Below are 25,663 nucleotides of genomic sequence, written 5' to 3' on the forward strand. Positions count from 1 at the left end.
TTTTTTTTTTATTATTGTGTATTTTAAACAATTTATTATAAAGATTTGAATTTGTAAATTAATAATTTGAGTAGAAGATTTCGTTTATTAACACTGAATAATTAAAAACATAATTTTAACAAGTAATTAAGTAACAAAAAAACTCTATGAATCAAAATTTATAAATTTTTTCAGTTATTTTGTTTTTCCATGGCTGATCCAGTTTTTGGCAATTAAATTAATTAGCGTTAGTTGAAAGTAATAATAGAAACATAATTGCTCAAAATTTAAATTATAAATTAGTTGCAAAGCATTTAGTTTTTCTCTGGTTAATTCATATGCAAATATAGAAGGGGAGATTTATTCATTTAAGAAAATTATTCCTTTACCATATTGATTAATTAATTAATTTATTTTTATTTTTATACTTGCTATTAAAGCAAAATCTTTTGTTAAAGAATTTAAATATATTTTTTATTGGATAATCATTGTTGATGAAGCAAATTTTATGTTATCTATCTTAAATCATTAAATCAAAATAAAATAAATAAATATGTAAACAAAAAAAATATTTAATTATTACATAAATAGATTCAACTGTTTAGATTTAATTAAATCACTCCATTTATTCTTCTTAATTATCTCTAGCAATCAAATTTCCATGCGCACTGCTTATTGAAGGGTTCAAAAAGACATTTGATGTAATTGGGAGTCTTGAATTATATTTTATACTTAGCTAAGGAATATTTTAGTGTAGCTACTTATAGTGATTAGATTTAGATGATGTCGCATTATTTATATGATCGTGCTGTGTGAATATTTATTTTTTTATGACAAATATCTTGAATTCTCTTATTATATAAGAATTCTTGTCAAATATTCTAATTAAATACTAACCTACATCAGATGCCATTGGTTATCCTCCGATTATAATAGATCCATTTATAATTTCAAGTGCGTTCATCCATTAAGGAAGCCCATAATTTTAAGTCTAAGGGCATTATTTAAATCCTATATCTCTAAAACATCTATAACTCCCCCATTTTTATTGAAATGCTTTTTTTATTAATTAAAAGAATTAAATGATTTCATTCAAATTTTAAATGTATTTTCTTACACCTGTTTCTTACTTTTTATAGTATCTAAATAGACTAAATTTTAGTTTTTTCCTTATAAATAGTTTCTCCAAAGCTTCTTTACTTCCATCTCCTCTTCTATTGATAAAAAAAGTTCATTTAATAGTTTAATTAGTAGAAATTTTACTCTTTTTTCTTCGAAGCCATAAGCAGTCGATATTAACGACTCTTTAATAATAATAAGCAAATTTTAAATTTTAAAAGGGAAAATATGCTAAATTATCTAAATAGTTTTGCTAAATACAAATTCATTAACAGTGATGACCGGAATCGAACATTCAGAAACATCATCTAAATCTGATGCAATATTTGTATATGCTTTATACCAATCTAAATTATTAAAATTACTAACAGCCATAGCTTTTATTTTTTCAAATATCAACTACAAATCTTAATCTAAGCTTATGCAATACTTAACAAAAAATCCTAAATATTTTAACAAGCATTTAATAAATAAAATAGCTCTCTTTTAAACAAAAATATTTAAAAGTACACTCTATATATATAAAAATTCAATTTCTATCCTAATTAAAAATGTTTGAATATACTAATCTAAAATATTTAACATGAAATTCTTTTAACAAAAAGTTTTGCTGTTATATCAAATAAATTATTTATTTACCTTAGAGGATTTTAGAAATCTTAGTAGAAGTGTTGATAATATCTTCAGAATTGACTCTTTAACCTAGCGATAAATCAGGTTGATTATTATTTATTTGATCGAAGAAAATAGACATCTATTTCAATATAAAATTGTAGTCAATCTCTCCATTTTCTACAAAGTATCTAAAATTTTATTCTTAATCTTCTTTATTATGCTTTTTTTTATATCTTTCTTATTGAGATTCTTTTAATGCAGGATCTTCAGTAACTCCCAAATTTTCTTGATTTGGTTACAGCGAGCTTTAATCAAATTGATTTCTCTTTAGTAAGCTCTTAGGATTAATATTTTCAACTTGAATCATGTTTATTTTATTAGTTGATAAACTTTTGCTTTCGTTACTTTCATCCTTTATACTTTTCAACTTTTATAATTCTTACTTTAAAATTTCTATTTCTATTTTTTTCTTATATTGCTCCCATATAATTTTTGCTACTCTAAACATCTCATCTCGGAGTATAATTTGCTTAGTATATTCTTTTCCTTTAAACATTTATAAATTTGTTAATTAAAAATGATAAAAATAATAAATCAATTTTATTTATTTATTACCTATTTCTATTGTTTCTGTAGAATAACAGAAATTTTGAGTAAAAAAAAGATTGTAAAAGCTAGATTTAAACTAAAGTAAGATTAAAAGCGCAACTATAGGAACAAGAATAACTAAAAATATTTTTAGAAACAAGCTACTATTGTCTTTTTTAACAGTAAATGTAAAACTATCTACAATAAATGAATAGCTATCAGTTGCATTCACTTAAATGGTGATACTTTATCCAACTTATTCAAGACCAGGCTATCCTGAAAGAGAGTTTGTTGTTTTATCAAATATTAACCAATATTTTTTTGAAAGCTGTAAAACCTAGTCATCAATCAATAAATTGACATTATATTATGTCTTTTATTGGCTTAAATTAATAAAGATACTATCGCTTATTTGAAATTTAAAATACTCATTTACAGGAATTGCTCCATCAGAATATTATTAATTAAATTCACATTATAAATTACATGTTTTGCTTACTTATATATTTTCTAAAATTTTCAAAAAAGATACTTCTTAAAAAGAGTAAGTTTCTTCAAATTAGTAATTTATTTGATCATTAGCACTGATAGTTACCTAAATATTAAAAAATATATTTTAAATTTTAACATATTTACTTTCAGTAATTTCTTTTAGATTTAAAAAATAAAATTTAAAAAATTAACTAAATATAAAATCAATATTATTTGAGATAATACTATATTGTTAATTTCCAAATAAAATTAAAAATCTTCAAATTTAAATGAAAAAAAAAAATAATTTAAATAGAATTAAAATATTTATTTAGATTTTTAACTTAAAAATATTAAGAATGAGGTATATTTTATTTATTTTTTGTAAATTTTAAAATTAATTTGATTAATTTAAATATATTTGTGTATGTTCTTAATTACATTAATGTCTTATGTACGAAAGAAGTTTTAAATATAAAAGCCTTAGGCTACCAACTAATTGACTTGGCAAGTCTCTCCTTAAAGCATGATTGTGGATGAGTCCTGAGATAGCGAAATTAATGCTCCTTTATACTTGATATCAACAAATCTAGCAAAATTAGGGTCTACAGAAATATACATTTACAGAGAAGAAGATTAGCTTAAGATTATATTTGTGGAATCAGAAACATTTAAAACAAGAGAACTATCAGTAGTAAAATAAATTGGATAATTAATAACCTTCATCTTGAGTATCTAATTGATGTACTACTACTCTTTATTATTTTTATGGTAGAATTCATTTAAAATTAATTTGAAATATTTTTTTAAATGAAATATATTAGAAATAATTATTCGATTTAAAATTTATTACATGCATCAGTACCATTAAAACCTTATAAACTGAATTGTGTATAAGGATTAAAATATTCAGTTATAAAGCCTACATTATCAATTATACCTTATGATTAGCAGAGTTTTTTTATATATGCAGATAATTTCTGATTAATATTATTTTCCTAACTAACAAAATCTAAATCTTGAATTTCTTATAAAACTAATAAAATAATTTAATGATTGGTGCGTCCCAAAACTCCATTTATATTTGTGTTTAATGACTCTTTAGTAATCTAATTTTGAAAAAAATTTAAAAAATTGATAATTAATTCATAAATTAAATATTTAATAGATTACTTTCAGTTATAACTCTTAAGCAGCTTATTTAAATGAAATCCAAGAAGGTAAATTATCTTTATTATAATTCTCATAGTAATAGCAAGATTTTATAAAGAGTTTATGGTCAGAAAATAAAGGAGTTATTAGAAACAAAACATCCATTCCAACAAGCAATATATCGTCCATGTGAAGAGTTTGTACATAGATCTTGCCATCACTGCCAACTTAAGTTTAAAATATTTCAGTTTGCAGAATTATTTTACTTTTCAAAGGTATTATTAGATTCTATTTTGTTAAAAAGTTTATCAAATCTTTTATAAAAGATTTTCAAATTGTGTTTTTAAATAATTTTTATAAATTTATTTTTTTTAATTTTGCTTTATTAACATAATTTAAATTATTCAAGCAAGATAAGAGCGAATAATTTAATTATTATTAAATAAATTAATTTTTTATTGGTTTATTGTTGATTATTTGATAAATGTTAAACAATTTTATCAAAATTACTCCTGTTCGACCCATTAAATATGCGATAGATTGATCATCATTCAGGCAAACATCATATGCAATATCTTCTGAAAGGTATTAATACTTCTGTATTAGTAAAGGTTATCTATTCAATTATTATATATACATATAACTTCACCAAGTAAATGAATTTACCCTATCTAAGTAATGTCTACGAGTGCTAGCTATCCCTTCTCTTAAAGTGTAACTAAAATAAAATTATCGTTAAAAATAGATCTAATATGAAGACATTAACCATCTATTTTTACTTCTCCTAAAATTTAAATTTAGTTGATATCTGAAATATCAACTAAAAGGGATAATGAATTTAATTGCTTAATATGAATGACTAAATAAGTAAGTAATTTACATATCTTTATTCCTTTAAATCCATTAGAAAGTATTAAGAAATTCTCATTTTAAGTGAATATTATTGATTCAGCACCCAATGTAATAAATCTGTTTTTAATCTATGGTGTATAAATATTAGTAACATCTATTAATATCAAGCCATATGATCTTACAGCTGCAAATATGTACTAGCTATTTTATGTAATAAGAGCATCTTCGCAAGTTCCAATAATTTAGTAGTCTTAAGGCACAAAATTAGAAATAAGAGTCATATTAGATAAATTTGTTGAGTTTATTATTAGTATTCCTCTCCTACCCGATGCCACAACTAGAATGGTTTCATTTTAATTTAGGTAGATAGAATCAGAATCATTATCAGTAAATCCAAATGTAGAGTTAAAAATAACCTAAGGATTTTTCAAATCCAGATAGTCTACTACTGCCACTCCTTAATTAGAAAGGCCAAGAATTAAATGTCTTTAATCTTTTAATACCTTTAAACCATTTACCCCTGTTTATTTACTTTATTAATTCTTAAATATTGATGAGAGTTGTTATAAACCAAATCCACTCCCTGATATCTGAAGTGCTAAATTTCCTTCTCTACTTCTTGCTCTGTTGTAATAATTAAGATATTTTTATTTATATAGAAATATAACTCAAAAAGTACTAAATTTATATTCATGGTATAAAAACAAATCATTTTAAAAATTTTAGATGGTCATGTTAATATATCCTTCAAATGTATAGAAAGTGGATATCAATATACCAATTAGTTACTATTTTTTCTTTACTTTTTAATAATTGGAACTTTCTATTCCCAACTTTAATGAAATGTAAATGTTTTATCATTACAAAATTAATAATTATAAATCAGTCAAAATCTTGATTATTATAAATTCATTTTTTAACTCAAAAAAATGATAAAGATTGTTTAAATAAATTAAAAATATTTATTATCAAATAAAAAACTAAAGCTAGAATTATTTAAATTTTCTTTGAAAAAATGGATTTCATAATTTAAAAATAAATAAATATTATAAAAAACCTTTAAAGTGTTTAATAAAAATTAATATTAAAAATGTTCTCCAAAATTAAAAAAAGTTAAAAATAAATATTTGAATTACTAAAACAGTGTGTTATTGCTAAATGCACATCTCCAAGACCAATTATCTGTTATATTAAATAAAGTGTTTGGATAAAAGAAAGCTTGGTGGTCATTAAGAATATTTGGCTTTTATAGATTAAAATTAGGCTCTTGTTTTTTGAAAGCTAAAAGACTTTAACCATTGGAATAAAATACGTATTTACTATCTTAGCTTAATTCTATCTTTAGTGCTAATCCATTAATACTTATTTATTGAAAAATAACAAAATTAAATGGGTCACTCAAAGAAATAATTAATAATCCTGTGGATCTAACCCCTAAAAATAAATAAGGAATGGAGAATGAGTATGAATTAATTAGCATTGAAGTAGTTTCTGCTGCAAAATCAATTTAATTTAGTATTTTTAACTAAGAACAATCTTAAGTCAACCAAAACTGCTACAAATCTACCTAAAATAGCCCACTCAACTCTTGTAAGACATACATATACTTATCTTAAAATATTATTACATCGTAAGCGCTTGACCAGCTAAATTAGGCAGAGCACAAATATTCTAACTTAATTAAATTTTTATAAACATTAATAATTTTTTTAATACTTTTATTAATTTATTTACTGATGGATAATTATTTTTGTTCGATTAGCTTATTTTTTAGTTAATTTTATAAATCGAGACTCCCTTTTCATCATTAGCAGCAAATAAAAACGTTTCATTCTTCGCTAATTGAACAGAGAAAAATGCTTATTGATTAATTATTTGCTGTGGTAAAGATTATAACAAATTAGGTTAAAGCACGTTTGATACATCGTAAATTTACAGCTAATAGAATCCAGCAACAAATAAAATTGATTCATTGCTAGAAAATACAAATTTATAAACAAATTAAGTTGTAGCTATTGATATCTTGAATTTTATATGACTCTTATCTTTAAAATCAAAAATTAAAATTGTACTATTGTCTAAACCCACCTATTTTTAAATTAAAAATTTAACTGTAATTTATTTATTTTTATTTTATAGATAACAATTAATTTTTCAACTTTTATAAAGACTATTTTCATTTATTTTTTGTATTAATGCTGGTAGTTAATTAATATTTGTTAAATAAGTTGTTTATTTATTTATTATAATTAAGAAAAATATTTTTAACAACAAATTATTTTGCTAAATCACCTTAAATATTTAAGCAATTTCTTTTAAAAATTTAAAGGTAATGAACAAATTTTATTTTAGAATGAAAATTGATTACAATAAATTGATTTTTTAATATTGAGAATAATATACTTATCAAATAAAAAGGAAATTTATTTAATTTTTACCCAGAGTAATGATTCATTTTAAGTCAAACAAAGAGCAGTAACTTACTAACTGTAGCTATAAAACCAAATTGGTAGGAAATTGGTTATGTTCTATGTATTAATAAGAGCCACTCCACAATTTGTAATACCAATAATTATCAAGTTTTAATTTTCAACATTTTATAACTAAATGATATTATTTATGAGCGCAATTTAATTGCTTGGACATAAGCTATCCAGTTAAAATAAACTATAAGGGATTTAAGAATACAGGGGTAAGTTTTATTATAAATTTGAAATATTAGTTTAAGACCCTATTAGAAAGTCCTTTTGTCTATTCATTTAGCTTTGTTCTATTTAAGATATAACAATAATTTAACATATTTGAAGATAATTAAACCAAAAAGAAATACATAATAAGTAATGTTTTTCAGCAATTTTTGAAGTAGATTATTAGACTAAAGCAAATAGTAATATTATTGAAAATATATAGAAAACTATCATTCTTATTTATAGGATATGAGAGTCGTAGTTATGCTCTTTGATTTAGCAAATTAAGTTTATTATTATGTGAATTCGTAATAAAAATAAGATTAAAATTTTAATATTTTATCTTCTACTTTTATTTTATTTGTTTCATACAATTAAGTATTAATTATTTAGTTAAAAGTCCTAACTTCTTATATCAACTAATTGCCCAATTAAAAAACAAAAATACAGAACCAGTAAAATAAATTCAAAACTAATATAAAGCCTAAAAAGTTAGTGAAAAAACTATCTAAAACAATTTCTATTTTAAAAAGAAATTAAAAAGCAAAGAAAAACTTCATTTATAATTTTTGAGAAATTCATAAACAACTATTGTAATTAATATAAAAATATTAAATATCTAGATGTAAATTAAAAATACTTAATAATATAATTAAGTTATTCTTTAATATTAAAACGATAACAATATAATTTTCGTTTAGTAAACCATACCATATTATCAAAAAATTATTTTGTAATTTGAATAAAAAAATTTAAATTAATATTATTGAAATGCATTAGAAAATAATATGGTAAAGCTTATGGATAATTAATATTATTTATAATTTTTGAGAAATTTATAAACAACTAAAACAATAAAAGAAATGTAATTAATATAAAAATATTAAATTTCTAGATGTAAATTTAAAATACTTAATAATACAATTAAGTTATTCTTTAATATTAAAACGATAACAATATAATTTTCGTTTAGTAAACCATACCATATTATCAAAAAATTATTTTGTAATTTGAATAAAAAAATTTAAATTAATATTATTGAAATGCATTAGAAAATAATATGGTAAAGCTTATGGATAATTAATATTATTTATAATTTTTGAGAAATTTATAAACAACTAAAACAATAAAAGAAATGTAATTAATATAAAAATATTAAATTTTTAGATGTAAATTTAAAATACTTAATCATACAATTAAGTTATTCTTTAATATTAAAAGGATAAAAATATAATTTTCATTTAGTAAACAACACCACATTATCAAAAAATTCTTTTGTAACTTGAATAATATAATTTACATTAATATTATTGAAATGCATTATAAAATAATATGGTAAACATTATGGATTTATTAATATTGTAAAAATATTAATAACTTGTATTACCTTTATTAAATAATTGATAATTATTTTAGGAGATTTTATAATATTAATTTAAATGATCAATATAAAAAAAATAATTAATTATATTTAAAATCCTCAACGTTGATAATAAGTAATGCATAAATGAAAAAAAATATAAATTATTGGTTTTTACATTTAAGTAGAAGTTAATAAAAATAATTAAATTATCATCTAATTATAATATTAAAAGATTAAACAAAATCTATATATTTATATATTCTTTAAATTATCATACAAATACTTATAAAAGAATAGTAATGCTATTTACTCAAAGCAATTTATACATGAATATTCTTCCAATTCCAGAAACTTTCATTAAAAAGCTTTCATGAGGATCTTTTACTTTTAAGTAAGTGTAACCATTCTTCTTATAGAGACCTTAAGCAGGCTTATTTGTTGATATAGCTTTGAGAGCAATAAATTACTTACCATTTGACTTGGCTTCTTATTCTATTAACTTAGAAAGTTGAGAAGCAATTCCTCTTCCTTTATATTTATCACTTACTGACACTCTAGTTAGAGAAACACCTTAGCTGGGAATTTAATTAGGGACTTCAAAATCAACACTATCTTCATAAGAAGTCATTCCTATTACCTCATCTGTATCTTCTCTAATCGCTAAATATAATCTATTTTTCTCTACTGTATAGTATTCTTTCATTTTTGGATAAATTGCTTCAACAAAGCTTTATTTAAGAAACTTCCAAGCTTCTTTTTCCATTTCTTTAGGGATAATGTAAAAGACCAGCAAATGAACAAATACAATATAGACAATCACAGAGTTGAAAAAACTGAGGAAAGAAGAGGTCAAACTTGCAAATGATAAGAAACTAACTATAACAAATGCTAAAACTTTTAGTATACCATGTCTCTTAACTGGACAAAGCAACAGTTCATAACCTTAAACTTTAGCTGTAGTCAAAAAGTTTGACAAATATAGATCTAGGATTTGTTTATTATACTTATCTTCCTCATACTTTTTGTACTTAATATTGAATTATTCTATTTAACTAGCCATTTTATTATTAAATAAAAACTAACTTTTACTTTTTTTAAATGTAAATTTTTATGTTTTGTAATTAATTAATTTATTAATTAATAAATTAATTACTATATAAATTTTAATAAATGTCTTTAAAAATATTTGATAATATTAGATAAAGATACAGATAGTTTTTTTCACAATTATAAACTCATTTATATATGTATGAATTAATCAATCAATACTAGTAATAATTCCTTCAAATCAAAAATAAAAAAATTTTGGTATCTTTTACAAGTTTATTAATGGATATGCTTAAATTAATTGATTCTCTTGCTTTTCAAATAAAATTATTTATTTTTATACATGAATATCCAGAAATCATAAGTAGAATTATATATAGTTAATTAATCATGTAAATTATATACGTTTCAATACATTATTAGTAGGAAGAAATATTAATTATAATTATAATTTAGATAATCTTAATCTTTTTATTCAATTTTTTATAAAAAATTAAAATGTGTTTACTCAATCCTTTTACATCTATATTTGAGTATTTGATAAGATTTTTTCTAAAATAATTGGTTGTATTAATTTTTGTGTTTTCACTAAAAATTTGAGTGAGTGGAAATTCAATGAATAAAAATAATATTTAAATAATAAATATTTTGTAGAAGTTTTTGAAGCGAACGAAATAAATTAAATAAAATTTATATTCTGGAAATATAGATTATAGTCTATCATGTTCTGTGATTCAAAAATGAGACAGACATTTTTTGTTTAAAACATCATAAATTGTATATTTTATATGCACTGTACATTTGATATATTAGCACACCCCTTTATTCTGTTTAATATCATTCATAAGGGTCTTAATATTTTTCAAAAATATTTAATAATTTTATTGTGAAAAAATATTAAGCAGTTTTTATATTATATAAAAATGAAATTTAAAAATTGAAAATTCAATAATATTTTTATTAATTTTAATTAGGGAAATGTATTATTTTAAATATTTATCATATCAAGATTAATCAAAAACTATTTTTGTTCATTATGAGTATTCTTGTTTTGTTATAATAAAAAGAGGATAAACAAAATAAAAATAAATTATTTTTTCAAAATACTTTATATTAATTAAGTTAGATTTTTTTATTTAATTTTCAAGTTTTATTTTTAATTTAATATTGTTTTAATTTTTATATCATAATAATATAATTTAATATTTTTTTAATTTATATATCATAATAATATAACTTAAATATTCATATTAATTTTAAATAATTTTAAATAGTTGAAGTGTTAAATAAAAAATAAATAATTTAGTTTTAAATAATTAAATAAACTTTTATCTTTTTTATATTCTACTTCAACTTTCATGAGATATCAATCATTAAAAAAAGTAAATAAATTCATGCTATTAAATTTCTTAAAAGTTTGAACTATCCATTTTTATTAGTCAATCACAATAGCTAATCTAAGACAAATATAGTTATTATAAAAAATACTAATAAAATTAATAAATCTATTAATATCAAATAAGTTGAATATAAGCAAAATCTATAATAAAGATTGTATAATAAAATATATAGATAATTAAAAAATGATTGATATAATTTCCAATTTATTGAATTGAAAACTTTAACAAAGATGAAGCACTGATTTTATCATATTAGCATTATAATTTAGGTTGTTTTAAAATAAAAAAGTAGTGCATGAATTAATTTTTTATTATTTTATGACAAAGTCAAGCTTTGGAATCTAATTTGATGAGTTTTCAAACTAAAAACGAAAATAATTTTTGACATGGTTTAAAATTTTCAATATTTAAAATATAAAAATTACACAAATATATATTATATTTTTAAAATAATATTTCAAATACTATGCCTTTTTATTTTATGTGTTTTTGAAAAAATGACTTCAGATTAAATTCTTTCTAATTTAAATCCTATATTTTCCTTGTCAGAAAAACTAAATGAAGTAAAATTTAATGAACGTAAACATTGTTTGATAAAAAGACAAAAAATAAGTCTGATTCTTAACAAAAATAATAGAAAGTCATATTAATTAGTTATACTAAAATGAATGAATAAATAAATTAATGAAAAAAATTGTAAAAAATAATTTGCTTATTAAATAGAAAGAGTTAATAGAAAGAATACACAGAATAATCAATAATATATATACATATTTAGATACATTCACAATAGACTTAACTAATTAATTAAATAATTAATCATTCATACATATATAATATAATATAGATAATCAAAATCTTATTATAAATATAATATAACATTGAAATTTAGATAGTCTTCATTCAAAATTGAATATAATATATTTATATATACAATTACTCGTAATCAAGACAATATAAAAGGAAAAATATATTTGTTAAAAAAAAATATTTTAACTTGTAAAATAAAATCAAATAGTTATTAACTCAAGTATATCTACTGATATTTAGACAAACAACATCTTTAGCAATTTAAGTTTAGTTTGAAATATTATTTAAATGAGCAATCAATAAGACATACTCAATAATAATTGTGAATCTGAGGAAGTATTTAGTAAATCTGATGACTTTAATCACTTTGGAGATTAAGATTTCTCAAATTTAAATAGAGAAGATTACCCACCATAGTTTTACGCTTAGAGAATAAGCTAAGAAGGTGATTAAGCAATTAATGATTTCATAAGAGGAGACATTGGATACGATTAAAATTAATTTTTAACATAATATAATTATAGTGACCAATATAATAATAATTATGCTGCAAGCGAAGTTAATCCCGACAACTAGAAGAATATTCTATCAGGCCAAAACAACACAATTCAATAAAATCAATAATATGTTTAAGCCCAGTAATTTGTACCTCAAAATAACAAAAATTCTTCATACACAGCTTCAACTTGTGATTATATGTCTTCTGATTATTGTAATTAATCTTAAAGCGAATCTTCTCACAGTAACTACTAAGCAAATTCTTTTAGGCCTACTAATAGCCTACCTTAAAACTAAAAGAATCAATACTATCAATTTAACTCTAACTCGCACTAAAGTTAGCATTAAAATGCAACTAATATTAATCAAGTTAATTATGGTTCTTCTCCTGAACATTTCAGTGAAAATTCTACATAAGGACATACTCCATACTATGTTACTGAATACAATTCTAAGTAAAACTAAATCTATTATTATTATTATTGAGTTAAATTACAAACAAAAATTGTAGAAATTACAAAAGAGTTTATTGAAATTGTTTGAAATATTAACAAATTTGCTTAAATATTTAAGAAGTTATTACAAAATTTAACTAAATTGTAATTAATTTTATTGAAATTTTCAATAAACGAATAGAAAATATTAAAAAAAAGCAATTATTTTTTTTATGGTTTTTTATAGCAAAAATAGATTTAAAAACATAAATAATTTTCTCAATATAAAAATGCTCCTATTAATAAAATTATATAATAAAAGTTAAAATAGCAATGGGATTGATGACGAAGATGCTGAATAAGAAGAAGGAATTGACAAAAACAGCCTTAATTAGACAGGTTTGAAGATAAAAAAAAATATTGCAAAGAAAAAATATGAGCCTCTTTATGATAATAATTAAGTTTATAGATACGAAGACGACCCACTTGAATACAAAAAAGCTAGAAAGTAAATTATAATTTTATTTTTAAATATTTTACTAGACAATTGAAACATTATTATAGATTTTTAACTATTTTTCTAATTTGAAAGCATCTAATTCAACTAATGCCCTGATAAAGCCTGATATTTATTTGATTTAATATTTATATTTAATAGGAGAATACAAAATAGACAAAGTGCTAGGAAAGTGCGTAGTATCAAGAAAAACTAGACTGAAAACTTAGAAATGAATGTCGATTAGCTAAAATAAGAAAACTAAGATTTAAAAGTATAAGTTGCTAACCTTTCTGCTTAAAACAAAAGACTGCTAGATGAAGTAGAATACTTCAGAAGAATGTATGGAAACATAATTTAAAACTACCACTAAGAAAATAACAATTCTAATGAAATTAATGGAAATGAAGATAAAAATGGTTAGGAGTATACTACAAAAATAATTAGAAATAACCGAAATCATGAAGGTATGCTTCCAACCACTAGAGAAAGAATTAATGTAAAAACACCTTATGGTTAAAACTAGCAATTATTCATATTAGTAGTTATTAGTTGCATTTTGGTGATGTCGTATTCTTCTACCTCATACGAAAATCAAATATAATCCAAGGTAAATGCTTTCTTGAGCATTAGCGAAATCAAGAATATCACCAAAACTGTTTAGTTAGAGAGTGAAATAAAACAAATAGTTTAAGATACAGTATTTTATGATTCGTGGAAAATTATTGGTTGGACTTTAGCGATTATAGCATACCTCACTTACGCTACCTTAACAATATATAAAAATTTTAAATCCAAATTTTATTTTAATAAAAATAAACAAAAAGATAATTGATTGAATGAAATTAAAGTAAAAATCAAAAAAAAAAAAATCCTTTTATTATTACCTACTATTTTAAAATTTATTTATTATCAATTTATTAATATAATAACACATATCAAATGCTATTATTATTTAAATATAATATTTTATGAATATACATACCATCCATATCTGTCTGTAAATTATTCAAATTAAAATAATTAAAAAAACTATCTCCCACATTTTAATTTATTTATTTAACATTCAATAAAATACATTTTCATTCTAATTTGTTCATTATAATAAATTTGATATTTTAAGTCATTCTTTAAAGTGTTTTTAATTTATTAAAAATATTTTAAATTTTAATAAGAAGTAAATATTAAATTACAATAGTAATTATAAAAAGATATTAAAATAGTACAAATAAATTTATTTTGGCAAATAGCTGAATAAAAGTGACTATTAAGCTTATTTAAATGCTTAAACAAAAATTAATAAATTATTTCAATTATTTTTTCAAATTTTGATATAAATTTGAAATTAAAATTGATTTTAAACGATTTTTGTAATCACTTTTTTAAAACAACAAGCCTTAAAGACTTAAAGATATTATACTTTTTTCTATTTAGAGTGGTTTGCTTGATTGGCTCTTTTCTTTTGTATAAAAAAAGATAAAAAAAATGAATTTTTAAATTTAAGATATTTACTTATCGCTAGAAAATTTGAATTATAAGTAATAAAGGCTTTTTAATAGGCTGAAGTTCTAATTGATGAAATTCAAGTCAATCGTAGATAATTAACTATTCCTATAAATTAAAAATTAAATTACAATGTCAAGTTTGTTTTAAGTTTTACGTAAAATTCAGCTTCAATGAATTTAATTCTAAACCTTAAGTTATTAGCTTAGTAAGTTCTCTCAAAGTAATTGAGCTTATTGAATTACCACTATATATAATAATATTTTATACAAATTAACTAAACAAAATTTACTTTTGATAGCTAATTTTATTTAGTCTAAAATCAAAAATAAATTTAATAATAAATAAATAATTTTTTTATTTGTACTAAAATGCAAAAATGTGATAAAATAAACTAGTTTTTACCTAATATCTAAGCTTAAAAACTTTAATTTTGAGCATTTAGATATGTAAAATATCAAATCTTTAATGTCTTAATCTTGCAGTTGGTTTTGTCTAGTATTAAATAATAAACTTTTAAGCTAAAAGAGTTAATTACTACATTTATTATAGTTATCAAAAATTAAATTATTTGAGCTTTTAATTTATTTATCTATTAGTAAAAAACCATATTTTAAATAATAAAAATAATTTTTTATGCATACTGTAACTCTATTGTTAGCTATTTAATACTTGGTAAACGATTTAGACTCTACCCGAGATATTTTAAAGAGCTACCTATTCCTTCATTGTTTCTATAAAAACATTTCTTAATTAAATTTATGTATTTCATCAAATTTAATTCAAAAATACCCAAGAATTAATGTTAATAATTCCAATTTTTGAAGTTAAACAATTTGTTTTGATAACTTAGTCAATTCTTCAGATCCAAGTTAGTTAAGTCTATTTTTACATCAATATAAAATAAAAAAATAATAAACAATATATTATAAATCTTCTTAATTTAAAAACAAAAAATATTTTTATAGTAAAATTATATTAATTTAATTAAAATTTAACACTGAAAATAAAAGGGTTAGAGATTAATTTTATTTAAGGTTAAGCAGTATTCAAAATGTAATTTATGAGATACGTTTATAAAAATTAATTTAAATATTACTTTAATTAAAGGTATAGAATTTATAGATTTTCAAATAAACACACTTCTTTTAAAAGTTTAAAAAACCCTCTTTTTCCAATATTTCCATTTCTAAAATTATAAAAATTACTTAGCTGCTATCTTTTCTATCTAAAATAAAAGATATTGAATACTAAATTGATATTTTTAAACATAGAAGTGATTGGCACTGCCAAAATTCTTTAGCTAAAAGCGATTCATTTCCATTTTGAAGAGGAATTTCACTTTAAATAAATAAATAAAATATATTAAATGATTATATTTTTTTAAAAGAAAAATAACTCTTAAATAAATGTATATGATTGCAGATTCAAGCAAGTGGCTTCATAAACAAACTATTACACATATTCATCCTTATAACTAATTCTAAACTCCTTTTATTCTCTTAAAATAAAATAAATAAATATTTATATTTTTTAGCTTATTTACGTAAAATCTAATTGAAGATTTTTCAGATTTCTACATTGAGATATGAGCTGTTTAAATGAAGTAGATCCTCTTTCAGATATTTAATTTTAACTTTATAAATTTTAAAGAAATTAAAAAAAAATTCAACAAAATATGCATGTTAATTTACCTAAAATCTAAATTCAATAGCTCTAAACAATATGATTTTGAAATTCCTTTACCTAAAATTTCTATTTGCTTATCAGTTATACATCCTTTACTAAATTTACAAATAAATTTAAAATTGTTAAATTTATGAATAATTTAAACCTGAAATCGACTTTTAAATTTTATACAGTCCATCTAGAAATCTCTTTACTTATATTAACAAAAGCTCTATCCTTAAACTAGTTGTGTCTATTTAAAAATTTCATTTAATTTTCGAAACCAAATATAAAATTTACTTAAGGAATAGTGTTAAATTATTTAGATTCTAGCACTTTGATATTTCTGAACTGAGCTTAGAAATTCCTTCATCTTATATGAAGTTATTTATACTAATACAAGTTTAATCTTAATTAATTAAAATTTTCAAAATAAAGAAGCAAAAGCATACTTTAAATTAAGAATAAGTGTTGTTAGACTTTACAACTAAGATAAATATTATGCAATTGACAACAAACCTTAATCACCAATTTAATTTTGGCTATAAATTACATTTATTTATTTAAATTTTAAATTGTATATTTAAGTAAAAAAATTACCTAAGATTGATATTTAAATATTGAAGTTTTTAAAATTTTGGGATTTCTCTCATAACTTCTTAAGCTCCATGCTATTAAATGAAATTGTAGCTTTTTGATTAATTAAATTTTCATAATTGTAAATCAATTTAATTATTATAAAATGCTAGTAAGTAAGTTAGAGCTTTAAATCATATTGAGAAATATTAAATTATATTTTTAAGCAAATATTTACAAATATTTAAATTAATTATTTTATTTTAAATAAAATTATTTTGAATATAGTGTTTTATTACCAAAAATCAAGAGTTAAATATGTAAGCAAAAGACATTGAGTCATTCCTTACAATAGTTATTAAATTCCTTCAGAGTTAATTTTATTAAAGCTTTATAATTATAATAGTATTTGTGAATATAAAAAAATAAAAATATATGTTAACCTAATATCTATACTTAACTTAGTTAAGTTTGCACATTTTGATATTTCAGCTCCCAAGCTCATTAGCCCTTCATTATTTATTTTATTCCTCCTAATTTAGCTTGATTTTAGTTTTATATCAAAAAAGTAAAAATTACTTAAAATTAAGATTTAGCTAGTCTATTAGATGGATGCTTTAGCAGTTATACTTTGATATTAAAAAAGTAATTATTTTCAAGCATTTATTAAAAAAATCAACTTACTTTGCTTAAAAATTTAAAATCATTCCTTTTTTAAGAGGTTTGTTTTAACTAAGCAGTATTTCCCATTGTAAATTATAAAGAATAATAATTATTATAAATAATTTATTAAATGAATTTATTATACTAAAGTGGGATCCTTAAATTATCAAAAGTAAAAATATAAAATTCAAATACATTAACTTCTCTCCTTTAAGACCTCTTGTATTAAGTTAAAACTTCGAAAATAGGTACCTAACACTAAGAATTGTTATTCTTTTCTTTCTGTTGGGACCTTAAAAGAGTTTGTTTGTTGTGTTTAGATATCATTTTATAGAAGAAATTATTAGTTAATTTGAAAAATATATTTATTACAAAGTGAAGATATAAACATAATTAATATAATATAATTAATAAATTGGATATTTATGAAAAATTTATTATCACAATCTTATTGTGTTTGGGTTAATATTAGCACTTATGTTATTTGAAGGAGGGATATTGATTTAATTATCATAATCATTTTATTGTGCTTATTAGCCGTTTTATTCTAATATTTTCAAATCTTTTTCAAACTTAGCATCTTCTTTTGTTCTCTTAAGATCGATTTTCATTATTTTTACTAAGACTAAGGATGCAGCAAAAACACCCATATAGCAAATTAGCACAACCATACACATTCCTCTGTTTTCACCATCTAATAGAGTTGTGTAGATTCCACCGAATATAAATCCACATATCTAAGAGCTTCCTTACAGTAATCCACTTGACATTTCCTCAGGTACTGGATAAGCTTGCTCAGAAGCTAGTTCTAAAAATATAGGGAAAGCTTGCAAAGAACTTAAACCAATTATAACATATGGTAATAGGATCAAGTATACTTTCTCAGTAGGCAGCATTGCCATAGTTAAACCATACCCAATAATAGATCCTATTTATAAAAGTATAAGTTTAATATGTTAATAAGAAATAAATATAATATTTTAATTAATTTTTCAAATAAATAAAAATTACCTATTAAACCAATGAAAAGATATAATTTAAAATTAGGTTTATCTCTAAACATTTTGCCTCCAATACCACTACCAATCATTCCAGAAAAAACAATAACAATACCTGCGTAACTAGTTATGTCTGAACCAAAGCCAAAAGGTTTGAATATAAATGATATAGTTACACCACCAGCCATAAAAGATCCACTAAAAAATCCAAATGCTAGGAAATTAATAAGATATTATTTATTCTTAAATAAAGATTTAACAGATTATTTAAATGTGTCTCTTTTAGTTTCTGCAGTAAAGGAAGGAGGAGTAGGAGGCTTTTCTCTGAACATTAACAATCCAGGTATAGCGAGGGCAGAAGTAAGGTAAGCTTGAACTTTCATAAGCAAAAGTATTTTATCTTTTCCATCCTTGTATCCATCTAATTCATCTTAGTCTTCATTATAGTCCTTCATCCACAAGCCAGGCATTAAACTACCTCCCAAAATTGTAACTAAAGTTGTAACCATGACTATTTGAGTGATCATTTATCTATTTAAAATTATTTTTTAATTTTTGTTGATCAAATTATTTCTAGAAAAAGAGTTTATAAAATAATTTTCTTCAATTTCTTTGAATCATTAAAAAAGTTAAAAAAATAAATAAATTAATTTGGATTTTTTCATTTGAAGATAAAAATGCTAAATTTTATAAGAAAATAAATAAATAAATGAATTTATTAAAAAACAAACTTAAATTACCTTTTTTCAGTTCTAAACCAGACTAATCCTATTTTAGTAACTAAATTTTAATTAAAAGGATAACCAATTGCAAGAATAATATGAGCTCCTAAAACTATGAAATAATTTGTATTGATCAAAGTTCTAATCCACACAGCAACTAACATTAGGGTTGTAGATACCCACACACTAACTGTGAGTCCGAATTTTTCGATGAAGTAACCTATTGGAAAGGATAGAGGTAGATGCAATAAATGAAGAATAAGCATGTTCATAGCTACTACAATAGGAGGTACTCCATAAATATCTGCAACGATAGCGCTTATAGGATTGAAAACAGAAGTTGAGAGAGAATAAGTAGTTGTAATCAAAAGAAATCCAACCAAAACTACAAAGCGATAAGGATATTCTTTATATTCTTCCTATTAAACAGATGGAAGTCTATACGCATTGTCCTCTTGAATACTTCCCTTAGGATCTACAATTAAGTGATTCTATTTTTAAGTAATAGTGGAAGCTATTGATTAATTGGGATTCATTAAAAAAGGTTATTTGTTTTATTGAGCTAACTCGTCTGAGTTACCTTTTTATTCTTCTGGATTAGTCGTTTTTTAAAATTGCTAAATAATATTTTTTTTGAATCAAATGTCAGAAATAATTTTAGATAGAGAGTAGAATCCTATACTAAATATGTACTTTATTTTTGCTTTTTAACTAGCCTTTTATAAGATTGAGAAAATATAGTAAAAGCTTCGTTTGATTGTTGTGATTTTAAGTTTTTGTTTGTTAAAAATTATTTACATTAATAAGTGAAGGTAGATATATAGATTTAAAGAGTTTGATATTTTTGATTGCAATAAGTGATTGAAATAGATTCAAAAGGAATGTAAGATTTTATCAGCAAGCTTTAGTTGGACAAAATCAAATTTTAATTAAAAGCAAGTAACTTCTTCATTTTTTTGAAAATTTTCAGGTATATTTTATTCCTTTAATTAAGTAAGTGGGGTCAAATTCAATTTTTAATCAGGCTTTTAATTTGATAATTAAAAATTCTTTTTTGCAGCGACCTAATAATTTTTGTCTTTTCTAAAATTCAATTATTCAATTTTAAATATATTTTTTATTACTATGTAAAAAGAGTGTATATTCTAAACAATTTCTTATTTACAGCATCAAATAAGACGATTTTATAATAATATTTTAAATCTTTCTATTTTAAGATTTTTAAATTATATACAGATTTTATCCAATTTTAGAAGTTTTAAATACTTCTTTATAATTTCGATAATAAAATAAACTAAAATAACTCAAGTGAAATTAACCTATAATCTTTTAAAAAAATTATTTATCAATTTAAAGCTTTTTGCAAGCTTAATTGAAAAATTATATCATAATTCATAAGACTTTGCAAATGTATTTTTGATAAACTTACTTTTTGTTTGTTTGCCAATAATTATCAGATCTTATACGAATTCACTTGATGTTGTACATTTTTATTAATTGAAAAAAATTTTAAAGTAATTGATCAAATTTTTATACTAAAAATAGTTTAAAAATTAAGAACTTACAGTATTTTACTATTTTATTAAATAAATAACTCACTTTTAATTACTCTAAATCAAAATAAAAATGTTTTGCTATAATTTAAATGAGAAATAAAAGTTTAAAGTTTTAAATTAATATCGCTTTTTTGAACAATATTGTTTTTAAATTCTATTTAATATAATTTTTTATCGTTAGCATTTTAAAATTATTAATTTATAAAACTTTAAATAAATTAGTTTATTATTTACTTAGAATTAGCTTTGCTTTTTGCAAAAAAAAAATGTTTATTCTATCATTTTTAATTTTAAAAATTGTTTATTTAGCTTTTTAAAGTATCAAAAATTTTTGATTTAAATTTTTATTATCATTTGTTTGGTATTTTAAACAAATGAAATTAAATGCTAAAAATTGACAATAAACTCACTTTAAAATTTAAAAAAGAATATTTTTAAATTTTTAACTACTATTTTTTATTGTCGAATTCTTAATAACACCATAAGAGACTTAATTATCTATTTATAATTTAAAAAAAGAGATGACTAATTTGATTATTAAATAAATAATTATTCTTAAATTGTTAAATAGTTAAAATAAAATTTTTAGAGTATTTATTTGCTTTGATTTTTTTAAATTTTTTATTCATATAAAATATTTTTATTAAACCACTTAATATTCTTTTTATATAATTATAACAATTTTAAAATAATATGGGTATAATTATTAACGTTCGTTCTTGGCTCAGATTAACTAAAATTTAATACAAACAGAAGGTATTTTGAAAATAAGTTTGCTTTTGATTATTAAAATTTTCTCTTTATGAATTTTCTTATTTCAAATAATAACATAAATGATTTTTAAAATGATGAGGAAAATAGAAATAAATTTTACAAAATAAAATATAAATTTAATGATAGATTTTTGATATAATTTTGTAAATTAAATACAAAATAATAAAGATGATAGTATGCAAAAAATTAGTATCTTCATTTGAAGATTCAAATTATAAACAATATTTGAAGGAGAAGAAGATATTAACTAATTAATATTTAATTTAATTATGAAGATATTAATGAATGAATGATTAGAGAAGAAATTATTATTTATTTGTAAAATATTTTTTGTAGTATATTAATTATTATTTTTGAGTGATTTAGATTAATTATTGTTTTTTTGAATATTATTTTAATTATTATTTATTGGTCATCCATATTAATTATTATTGTTTCTATCTTAAAAATAAACTCAAAATGTCTTTGATAAAAACAAGAAAAGAATACAATCAACCCCACCAAACAGGACGAGAATATTAAGGATTGTAGTCGATTGAAACACTCTGCATCGAATTTCCGCTGTAGTTGTTATAGGGATTTTTAGAATTTTAATATAAATTAGCTATTCTTGCATAACTATTGATTTGATTTATAGAATTAACTCTGTTTCTTAGTGGATTAATGGAGTTCACTGGATTTGAATACCCTGTATCCTTTTTAGAAATTACAGATATAGTTGGAGAGTTTATTGACCTTGGTTGTTAATCATATCTATTATATTTTTAGGAGTAATCTTCATTGTAGTTACCACTTGAACCATTTTAATTAATTCGCTTTTTTGGCTGTATTTCCTGCAAGTAATTTCTGGAATCACTAACTATGGATGAAGAATTTTCATATCTGTTGCTACCTATTCTAGAATAAATATCATTTTAGCTACCTATAATATTGCTATTATTTTGTTATGCCTGTAACTAGCTGTTACTTATAGGTTCTAATATTTTTTATTATTATGATCTGGGAATTAAAGGTAAAACAACATCTTTTCCTTCCTACTCCAACATTAGTTGCTATTACTATTATAGGTATTAATGCTATTTATGGTTGGTTACAGATTATATCCTATTCATTTTTACAGACATATTCCTATTGTGGTTACGCTCCTTGCGTTGTATTTCTCCATCATATGAATTATTTAATATCTCTTTATCATATTAAGGCTTTGGGAGCTTTTCCTTAAGCTAACGAGGGTTTTTAGGCATTTTGATTGTGTTTAAAAGGTCTTCTGGGCTAAGGGTGTTTTCCTTATCTTATTACTCTTCAGGAGATTCTGCTAAAAATTAGGTATTACGCTTAAGAAGTACATTGTTTAAAAGCTAAGTAACAGAAGGACGTTATACACTACTAACCTAAAGGCATAATGCAATAAACTTCTACAAATCATTAGAATATCTTTATGGAATTCTCTCAAATATACCTTTCTATACTTTTTTATACAATCCTTCCATATCTTTAGCTCTAAATGGTGGATTAAGAGCTGCTAATTCGTATAAAATGCATCCAAATGACCAAATATCGCTTGAACTGTCATATGGTTCATCTCTCTAAAATAAAAAATATAGTTATTAATTTATTTGTATATTTAATTATTTTTCATCATAAAAAATAAGAGGATTTTTTTATTCTAGAATTAATTTATGATTAAATTTCTATTCAGTATATTTAAAAATTTCTTATGAATTAATTGATCTATGCTACCCTCAAAAATAAACTCTTTAAAATTTATCTTGCTTGATTTTAAAATTATAAATTTTTTTATATGTGCGTTGCTTCTCTTTAGTCCAAACAAATTAAGGAATTAATTAGCTTTTAGATTTGATAATGAGTTAAAATTTATAATTTTTTTTGTATTTGTTATTCTATAAAGGCAGCAATAATATATAACATTTCATTCATGAACGATTAAATCAAAGATTGACTGAAAAAAGAAACGCAATTAAGATAATATCTTAAAGAATCTCTTAAAATTTAAAAATTCTATTTTTAATAGCAAATTGAATGGAACGTAAAAAATAGAATCAAAGATTAAATAAGAGTTATTTTTGACAAAGTAGTTAATAAATCAATAGGAATTTGTTGTTTGTTTGTTAACTTGTTCTTTAATTCTATTTATCAAAACTATTACTAATTATTGCACTAAGATGTAAAATGAAATGTACCATCATTCATTTGGTAAGATAACCTTTCATTTATTTGCTTAATATATTTCCATTTTTTTTTTGAATGTTATTGGCTTGATAAAAATTAAAAACATACCAATCCTCTTCAAATATTTAAATCATGATTTGTATAAATTATTTTTTAAACTAAATTACCCAAACTTCAGGTGATGCGTAATAAGGAGTACCAGTTTAAGTGTATACTAGTCCTCTTTTGGCGACTTTTGAGACATTGAGATCACCAATTTTGTATTCATCTTGCTTGGAAATAAAGACATTTGCACACTTGAGGTCTCTGTGAAGAATCTTTTTGGAGTGCATAGCTTTCAAACCTCTTAACATATGCAACGCTACTGTCCAAATTTCTTCTTCTGGAACAAAGCTATTTCTTTTTTTTGCACTATCAATTTTTTTAGAAAGATCACCGTTGACGGCTAACTCCATAACAATGCAAAGTGAGTGAGAAGATTCATCAAAAAAGGCATCCTTATATGCAATCATGTTTGGATGAGCTATACTTGCTAATATTCTTATCTCATTAAGAGCGTTATCTTTCTCTTTTTCGCTTAAACCAGATAATTTAACCTTTTTGAGGGCGTATTCTTAGTTATCTGAGATCCTTCTTACTTTATGGACACTTGAGTAAGAGCCCTCACCTATCTTCTATAAATTCACAAAATCTTTCAAGGACATTTATTTACTTATATTACTTGCTTTAAATTAATCTATATTAAAATTATTATTAGTAAATTGACTTTGATTTTAACTAAAAAATGAATAGTTTCTTCAATTATTGCTATCAAAAAGATATTTTACATTTAAATATGATTCAGGTGTTAGCTTTTTTAGTTTTTTTGTTGCTTCAAATATGTTTATTGCTATTAAACTATAAAGAAATTAATGATTGATCCTCTCTTAGTTATTAATATTGATTATCCTTAGATTATCTTTTTATAAACTTATGTATTTATTATTGAAATTATCAATTTTTTTTTATATTAAAATTTTTCACTGATATTAATTATCCACTCATTCAATTCATTCATGTATGACTGCTTGTATACATAACATATTACTCTAAATAATTAAATTCGTAGTAGCCTTTCAAATTTTATATCAAAAAACAATATTTTAAATCATCCAAACAAAGTAAAATTGAATTTTAAAACAAACATAATCAAATTATAATTTTTTTTTCTTTCTAACGTGATTATTTCTTATATGTTATCTATTATTTGCCAATAAATCTATTTTTTATTTACCAATTCTCAAAACAAAATCACTTTAATTAAATTAATAGGACAAATCTCTATTATTTAGTTTAATTTTTTGATACTTTAGCTGTTATACAAATTATCTTTTAGATCAATCAACAGTAACAAAATTATAATTTTTTTATTGTCTCTTTTTATTTTTATTTATCAATCCTTTAAATTTAAAGCTTTCTATTCCAAAATACTATAGTTTATGTTTATGTTTATTAAACCTTAA

At 21.5% G+C, this 25,663-nt stretch overlaps 7 protein-coding genes across 7 annotated transcripts; 1 reads left to right on the plus strand and 6 right to left on the minus strand. All coding sequences in view use genetic code 6, as the record gives it.

The window, feature by feature from the left end:
• Nucleotides 1-7: 7 nt before the first annotated feature.
• Nucleotides 8-6,145, minus strand: TTHERM_00245690 (transmembrane protein, putative). Its single transcript, XM_001023798.2, has 13 exons — nt 5,913-6,145; nt 4,805-5,400; nt 4,591-4,744; nt 4,435-4,540; nt 3,946-4,212; nt 3,626-3,881; nt 3,214-3,527; nt 2,329-2,896; nt 1,738-2,259; nt 1,243-1,541; nt 1,097-1,193; nt 563-1,035; nt 8-498 (listed from the first exon to the last, which is right to left on the minus strand). Exons 2-12 carry the CDS (start codon nt 5,055-5,057, stop codon nt 596-598), a joined length of 3,276 nt encoding a protein of 1,091 aa, XP_001023798.2. The 5' UTR covers nt 5,058-5,400; nt 5,913-6,145; the 3' UTR covers nt 8-498; nt 563-595.
• Nucleotides 6,146-6,357: 212 nt separating this feature from the next.
• On the minus strand, nt 6,358-7,231 carry TTHERM_000245699 (transmembrane protein, putative; the record flags this gene model as incomplete). Its single annotated transcript, XM_012799934.1, has 3 exons — nt 6,358-6,451; nt 6,511-6,864; nt 7,215-7,231. 3 exons carry the CDS (start codon nt 7,229-7,231, stop codon nt 6,358-6,360), a joined length of 465 nt encoding a protein of 154 aa, XP_012655388.1.
• Nucleotides 7,232-9,136: 1,905 nt separating this feature from the next.
• On the minus strand, nt 9,137-9,886 carry TTHERM_00245700 (GNAT family acetyltransferase; the record flags this gene model as incomplete). The annotated part of the gene is made up of 1 exon (XM_001023799.3): nt 9,137-9,886. The coding sequence occupies one exon, from the start codon at nt 9,884-9,886 to the stop codon at nt 9,137-9,139; it is 750 nt and encodes a 249-aa protein (XP_001023799.1).
• Nucleotides 9,887-12,371: 2,485 nt separating this feature from the next.
• On the plus strand, nt 12,372-14,346 carry TTHERM_00245720 (bZIP transcription factor; the record flags this gene model as incomplete). The annotated part of the gene is made up of 3 exons (XM_001023801.2): nt 12,372-13,036; nt 13,338-13,523; nt 13,674-14,346. 3 exons carry the CDS (start codon nt 12,372-12,374, stop codon nt 14,344-14,346), a joined length of 1,524 nt encoding a protein of 507 aa, XP_001023801.2.
• Nucleotides 14,347-14,863: 517 nt separating this feature from the next.
• On the minus strand, nt 14,864-18,025 carry TTHERM_000245729 (kinase domain protein). Its single transcript, XM_012799935.1, has 19 exons — nt 17,943-18,025; nt 17,838-17,887; nt 17,702-17,791; nt 17,558-17,647; nt 17,283-17,372; nt 17,135-17,224; nt 16,983-17,075; nt 16,849-16,935; nt 16,709-16,798; nt 16,561-16,650; nt 16,414-16,515; nt 16,266-16,355; nt 16,114-16,203; nt 15,807-15,896; nt 15,659-15,748; nt 15,420-15,509; nt 15,172-15,261; nt 15,024-15,122; nt 14,864-14,970 (listed from the first exon to the last, which is right to left on the minus strand). Exons 1-19 carry the CDS (start codon nt 18,006-18,008, stop codon nt 14,886-14,888), a joined length of 1,662 nt encoding a protein of 553 aa, XP_012655389.1. The 5' UTR covers nt 18,009-18,025; the 3' UTR covers nt 14,864-14,885.
• Nucleotides 18,026-18,361: 336 nt separating this feature from the next.
• TTHERM_00245730 (MFS transporter) lies at nt 18,362-20,177 on the minus strand (the record flags this gene model as incomplete). The annotated part of the gene is made up of 3 exons (XM_001023802.2): nt 18,362-18,849; nt 18,933-19,450; nt 19,660-20,177. The coding sequence occupies 3 exons, from the start codon at nt 20,175-20,177 to the stop codon at nt 18,362-18,364; spliced, it is 1,524 nt and encodes a 507-aa protein (XP_001023802.2).
• A 2,285-nt stretch (nt 20,178-22,462) lies between these two features.
• TTHERM_00245740 (plant dual-specificity MAP kinase kinase family domain protein) lies at nt 22,463-24,865 on the minus strand (the record flags this gene model as incomplete). The annotated part of the gene is made up of 2 exons (XM_001023803.3): nt 22,463-23,557; nt 24,329-24,865. 2 exons carry the CDS (start codon nt 24,863-24,865, stop codon nt 22,463-22,465), a joined length of 1,632 nt encoding a protein of 543 aa, XP_001023803.1.
• Between the last annotated feature and the right edge of the window lie 798 nt (nt 24,866-25,663).

This window comes from Tetrahymena thermophila, assembly GCF_000189635.1.
Source record: "Tetrahymena thermophila SB210 genomic scaffold scf_8254406, whole genome shotgun sequence".
Taxonomy (NCBI): domain Eukaryota; phylum Ciliophora; class Oligohymenophorea; order Hymenostomatida; family Tetrahymenidae; genus Tetrahymena; species Tetrahymena thermophila.